Source organism: Trachurus trachurus, assembly GCF_905171665.1.
Source record: "Trachurus trachurus genome assembly, chromosome: 24".
NCBI lineage: Eukaryota > Metazoa > Chordata > Actinopteri > Carangiformes > Carangidae > Trachurus > Trachurus trachurus.
The window spans coordinates 11,403,917-11,410,579 of record NC_139910.1 but is presented as its reverse complement, the minus strand read 5'-3'; the positions used below and the strand labels follow the sequence as shown (position 1 = coordinate 11,410,579).

At 39.5% G+C, this 6,663-nt stretch overlaps 1 protein-coding gene across 2 annotated transcripts; it reads left to right on the top strand.

Moving 5' to 3' along the window:
- The first annotated feature begins 1,197 nt into the window (after positions 1 to 1,197).
- LOC311007657 (serine/threonine-protein phosphatase PP1-beta catalytic subunit-like) lies at positions 1,198 to 6,072 on the top strand. 2 transcript variants are annotated; one of them, XM_084000914.1, is made up of 8 exons: positions 1,198 to 1,269; positions 2,897 to 3,028; positions 3,123 to 3,353; positions 3,533 to 3,637; positions 4,003 to 4,074; positions 4,861 to 5,012; positions 5,579 to 5,713; positions 5,811 to 6,072. In XM_084000914.1, the coding sequence occupies exons 1-8, from the start codon at positions 1,209 to 1,211 to the stop codon at positions 5,913 to 5,915; spliced, it is 993 nt and encodes a 330-aa protein (XP_083857040.1). In that variant the 5' UTR covers positions 1,198 to 1,208; the 3' UTR covers positions 5,916 to 6,072. The 2 variants fall into 2 exon arrangements, with proteins under 2 accessions (XP_083857040.1, XP_083857039.1); XM_084000913.1 differs by having other exon boundaries at positions 5,579 to 5,929.
- The last annotated feature ends 591 nt before the right edge of the window (positions 6,073 to 6,663 follow it).

The following is a 6,663-nucleotide window of genomic DNA, read 5'->3' as shown; positions in this document are numbered from 1 at the left end:
TATTAGAATTTTCTTTTTTCTACTATTATGGTTGTGTTGTTTTGTTTTTTTTAATCAGTCTGCTTACGTTTTCAACTTCTAAAAATAAAATAGTAAAGTTTACTATAGCTGTCAAAGAGTAAAAAAACAACAACATTTTTTACAATTAAAGGGGAACTATACAAGTCTGGTCGCTTTTCCGCCTAGCCATGTGCATTTATTTACAAGGAAGCTGGGGAGAAATCAATTCATAGAAAGAGGTACATAACGTTATATATATCATACAATATAGTCTTATCTGTCATAAACAAGAGATTACGGGTTACGGGGCGAGTTTCTGTCGCGGTTCGCAGAAATTAGATCTGAAAATACACACTAACCGTAACCCTAAAACATGGGTTCAAAGAAGGTTTTGCAGAGTACAACAGTCTCAAAGGAGATAAGAAGATAATATACTCAAGATAACATTCTCAAACAAGATATGAGAATAATATACTCAAAATAAGAGGATAATATACTTCAGCGGCTATCCGCGATACTGTCGCGTCGCGTGTCACTGCACAGCATCACTAACTTTCCATCGCCAGCTTTTTCTCATGGCTTATTCACGTGAAAGAAAACACCTAACATCATAATAAACCACCCAGCATCCATCTCAGAGGTACATTGGATAACTGGCATTGTCTATTTTGCGGTCATAACTCCTCTAGACACTGAATACGCATGCCATTAGTGCTCTAGAGCAGTTTACGCAGAGGAGGGAGGGAGGAACAGAGATGGCAGTTTGACTGACACATCACGAACCAATCGACTTGAAAGTGGTGTTCAAGATGATTGGATGCAGTTTTTACAGGTTTGTCCGTTCCGCAGGTGACTGACTTTTTTCATTTTTGTTAAAAAAGCATTCAATTAATTGGTTGCAGTTGGAGTGTTAAGAGGATTTCAAGCAATAAAGCAAAAAAAAAAAAAATGCTCCAGAATAAGATTTCCAACCCTACCTTTAAGCTAAAACTCCTAGTTCCTCTTTAAATGTAGGGAGCGAGCAAAGAAAAAGAAACAAATACTTTGAAATTGGAAAAAAAAAAAGATTATATCCACCATCGTTTACCCAGATGGTTCGTAATATCACTGCTATGTGTATGGTGCACACCCGAAGGCTGGCACTCCTGTGAGCCTTCAAGTCAACTAGCGGGGCCAACTTCGCCCACAACGTCTCTGCCTGCTCGAGTATGAGAAACATGGCGGAGAGCGAGTTGAACGTTGACAGCCTCATCTCTCGATTACTTGAAGGTTGGAGAGCTTTGTGTTTTTGTGTCTTGTTGTGTGTTGCTTCGTAGAGAGAACGACCGACTTTTGCGTCTTTCTATGTAACCAGTAACTTTACGACGTGTTGAAATAAAATAATCTCGCCATTTTTGCATCGCTAGCTATGTATGTGTGTGTATGTGTGTCTATCAGCAGCGACCAGTGAAGCTAACCGTCGCGTTCAAAGCGCTGCACTCTGGATGTAAACGTTACAGTGATGTCACAGTAGGAACGAGCACGGCTTATGTTCGAATTCTAACGTTGTTCTCGACCTATGGTGTCGAAAAATGGAAGAAAAACAACTCCAACAAAAAAAAATCATCTCACTGCTTCCCTACAAAGAGAGCTAACTACGTTAAGTAGTACAAAAAAAAACGTAACGTCGTGACAATGAAAGTTTTCGAGTAATAAAGGCACGTTAGTTTTTCTCTCTCTCTCTTCTGTTGAGGACGAAATGCAATGGAACGAGAAAGAATTCTGGAACGCTGTTTGTTGCTAAGTAACATTAACTGTTCTCGTTGGCATGGCAGGTTGCTAGTAGAGTGCCTCGGCCGGACACACCCCCTTATATGGAAGAGCACTGCTGAAACCTCCGCAATTTAAACATTTCATATCCTGAATGTATGGGCTGAAAATCTTAATGTATTGAACAAACTGAATCGTGAAACATTTAATTTAAATTGAGAATTTTGTGCTTAATTTTTAATTGAATTAATTATTTAAATACTGTAGGGCTGTTGTTATTTTACGTGAGGTACTCTATGTTTTTCTTATTGATAGTTTTATCAATAGCATGTTAAACAAACAGGATAAAAAACATTGCTGTCTTGGCAGAACTAGTTATTTTATTCACTTTGCATTATTATGACTTTTTATCTGTATTTGTTGCTATTTTTTTTAGAATAGTATGAATCTATTTTATAACTTTTTTGTAACATTTTTAATTATTAAATGTTAGTTTGGTTCTAATTTCTTTTCCTTTGCAACCATTGCTGTTGTGATGATGAAACCCTAACAATTTGAAAATTAATTGTTTCTAAGTATCTAAAGATAAGCAGCATGAAGTTATGCCCACAGCTACCACATGACTCGACAAGCTTGTTTATTCTTTATACATAGATCTGTCCTCTAGACTTTGTGTCCTTCCTGGACCCCACCGCCCATGTTCACACACTTCCAGCTGAGCCAACAAGCTGTCCATTCCTTTACTTGCCAGTTCACAACAACTCGTGTTGACTGGAGTAAATGACATGTCTAGCCGGTAGCAAAGCAGATGCAATAGTCAGCTCTCTTGAATGCGATGCAAATGTAAACAAAGGGGTAGCTAACACCAAAACACAATTGGAAACTGCTATCACTTTCATAATAATTGCGATATGTATGTATGTTGAGAAATGCCCAAAATGCTGAACACAAACCTTGATTATATATTTGACTACACATTTTATACAGTCTAAAAGATGCTGAATTAGCCTGCAATAAGAAGATTGACTTGTTGTTACTGTGTGTTGAATTTCATGCATGAATCTGGTGGTTAATACTTACTCATCCCTGTTAAAAGATTAACGCATAATGGGTACTGACCTCGACCTCGTTGTACTTTAACTTGCAGTGAGAGGATGCCGTCCAGGGAAGATTGTACAGATGTCAGAGGCGGAGGTGCGGGGGCTCTGCATCAAATCCAGAGAGATTTTCCTAAGTCAGCCGATCCTGCTAGAACTGGAGGCTCCACTCAAAATCTGTGGTAAGAACATATTTGCAACAATACAGTCGTTATTGAAATGATGGTGACACTTGAACATGTAGTTATAACATGATACCTGCACATATAATTGCAGGTGATATCCATGGACAGTACACAGACTTGCTGAGGTTATTCGAGTATGGAGGTTTCCCTCCAGAGGCCAACTATCTGTTCCTGGGGGATTATGTGGACAGAGGGAAACAGTCGCTGGAGACCATCTGCCTGCTGCTCGCCTACAAGATCAAATACCCAGAAAACTTCTTCCTGCTCAGGGGGAACCATGAGTGTGCCTCCATCAATCGCATCTATGGCTTCTACGACGAGTGTAAATTGAAAACCATGCCTTTTTTTTTAGTATATAGTTCACCTTGAAGTCCTTATTAGTTTTGCATTTAACAAAAGAAAAAACCTGTGATCATCTGCAAACGTTAGACATTGTTCTTTAGTCAAGAAACAGAGAATCTGCTGATATATTTTAATAGCCTTTCATTTCTCTTTCCTCAGGCAAGCGCAGGTTCAACATAAAGCTCTGGAAGACGTTCACAGATTGTTTTAACTGCCTGCCCATCGCTGCGATTATTGATGAGAAGATCTTCTGCTGCCATGGAGGTTTGTGACGTACCTCTGTTTTATAACTGCTCAGAAAATGTGGTATATTATCTATGTGATGGAAGTGTGCTGCCAAAAAATCTGATGATTAAAATCTGATATTACCTCCGCACATATCACCATTTACAATGCTGATAACAGGGTGTAATGTTTTGTGTAATAAAAATGTTGAATGATTTAAAATAATATTTTTTCACATTAGTAAAACATAATCTGTTTAAAGTACTTCAGGTGTTATTATCACATATCATCTACATTGTCATTTTGCTTGTCAAAATGTATTTTAAAGCCATTTAATGTTATATCTTTGCTTCATTTTACAGTGTGTTGTCGCTGATAATAATACAATCATCTGTTCTCCTCAGGACTCTCACCTGATCTACAGTCCATGGAACAAATTAGACGCATTATGAGACCCACTGATGTTCCTGACACAGGTCTGTTCTTCTGTCTCTTTCTTTTACATGTCCTTTGAAAAAAAAACATGAATTGGTATTATTTGTATTTGTATATTTAGGGGTTTCTAGCATATGACAATGAATGGTAGCTTTTAGATTGAGAGGCCTTTTGTTTGGATGCATCAGTGTTAGTGGGATACCTGGAGTTGGTCAGTGAGCATTGATGCTGCATTCAAGACAACTCGGAAGTCGGAAAAAAACGAGCTCCGAGTTGTAAAAAATGAATTGAACAGCGTCAAACTCGGAAATTACAGGTCGGAAACTCGGGTATCATATCAGAGCTCCGACTTTCCGACTTGGCGTCACGACGACATCAAAACATGGCAGCCCTCGTCTTAAACGGTTAGAATGTATACATTTTAAGTTATTTGTTGAGGTTTGAATGCATATTTTTGTGTATTATTGCAGTAGCCTATATGAAATACGTTTATATTAAGCTGTGATTGTTGTATGGTGTGAAATTGTGGTCCTCGTATGTGACGGAAATAACGTTTAACTGTTATCAAGGCTGTAACATTATATGTGCACTCATCTGTGGCGTCTCCTCTCCTCCAAAATAAACATAATTTACTGCTGCATTTATTTTTCGTATTCAGCTATGAGCCACAATATGCCAAACTTCCTTCAGGTATCCATGTTTTTTTTCCTGCAGCATGAACGCAATGATGTCGGAAGTCGGAAATTTCCGAGTTGGGAATTCCGACCTCCGAGTTGTTTTGAACGCAGCATGAGTATCTTGGCTCACCAGTGCCTGATTGATTCCAGGCTTGCTGTGTGACCTGCTGTGGTCGGACCCAGACAAAGACGTGCAGGGATGGGGGGAGAACGATCGGGGAGTTTCCTTCACCTTCGGGGCCGACGTGGTCAGCAAGTTCCTCAACCGCCACGACCTGGATCTCATCTGTCGAGCACATCAGGTAACGCTCCTGCTGCCTCGTGATTTATTAAGACTATGACTTGACTTGACTTGACAACATGATACTGTGGAAAATTCAACTTTATTATTTCTTCTTTAAGGCAAATAACTTGGAAGAATACTTTCACAGCACATACAGAAACATATAGAAGAAATAGTGTTCATAATGACTGAGTTTGGTTTGATGGGTTTGATTACATGTGATAAAAAGACACACATTTTAATGCAGGTTTTCAACAGGAACATCAATGAAGGCAGTTTTCTGTTCATTTAAAATACACATGCATTTCTCTTAGATGTATGAGGAATTCAGATTCAGATTCAGGTTCATGATTTATTGTCCTCGAGGGGAAATTCATTTTCACAGTTCTGTTCCAGACAAATTGTGATAAAATAACAAGATATGGAAGTCAGCTCTGAGGCCAGACCTGAAATGGTCTATGATCCAGTCCAAATCGCTATGATATTCTGTTTATTTTTGCTTAAAAATACAGTTAATTAAAGTTTTTGTCAATTAATTCTCTCTAGATACACTGATCATCTCAGCTCTAATCTTTCCCGCTACAGGTCGTAGAAGACGGATACGAGTTCTTTGCCAAGCGACAGCTGGTGACGCTGTTTTCTGCCCCAAACTATTGCGGGGAGTTTGACAACGCAGGCGGCATGATGAGTGTGGACGAGTCCCTCATGTGCTCCTTTCAGGTAACACGCCTCAGTTATTTGTCGTTGCGGCGCATTAATTCTGATTTATGTGTCTGTCTAGTGTGTTTTATCACCACCGTCGTTCCTGTCTGCTCAGATTCTGAAGCCGTCAGAAAAAAAAGCAAAGTACCAGTACGGAGGGGTGACTTCAGGACGCCCCATCACCCCACCTCGCACCGCTCAGGCACCTAAGAAGAGGTGAGCGACTGGGTCAGACCCTCCTGCTCCCCCCCGCCGCACCCCCGCCCTGCTGGCTGGTCTCTGGCCCTCGCCCCTCCAGGCTGCCTCAAACACTCCAGCCTTCTCTCAGTAAGCTTGTTCATGTAAACAGAAACTCCAGGAGTGTATTTTGCTTGTTCTGTGGGTTTTTTATGAACCAAGTGGTATTCTTTTTTCTGCATTTTTTTGACACCATGGTATGTATCAACTCAGCTCTCATTTCTACTACTCTCGTCCATTCATATGATATTAAAACCAAACCCTTTGTGGAGTGGACACGGTGTTCAGAAAAGATGATTCTCTGCCTTTTAGATTAACAACTTCCATTGTGATTTTGTGAATGCATGCACATGTATGAGACTGAGATGGGCTCTCTGCCATAGCTAATGTAAATTCCTCCCAAAAAAACAAGCTATTTACTCGTCTAATATCCATGTAATTTACCTAATTACTGCCACTGTTCTCTACTATATTGGCCGGCACGAGAAAATGAATAGTTTGACATTTTGGGAAATAAGCTAATTTGCTTTTGCTTCGACTTAAGAATGTTATTCCTCCACATGGAGATATCACTAAAATCCTGAGATTTTGATGATAAAAGTGCAATAAATAACACCAGGCATCTTGCTTACGGCAAGAAAAAACATTTGTAAAGGCCGTTAAAGCCTATTTGAACTTTAAAAACTTGTCACAGCTGACGATTCTTACTGTTTCTTTACAAGGGCATTCAT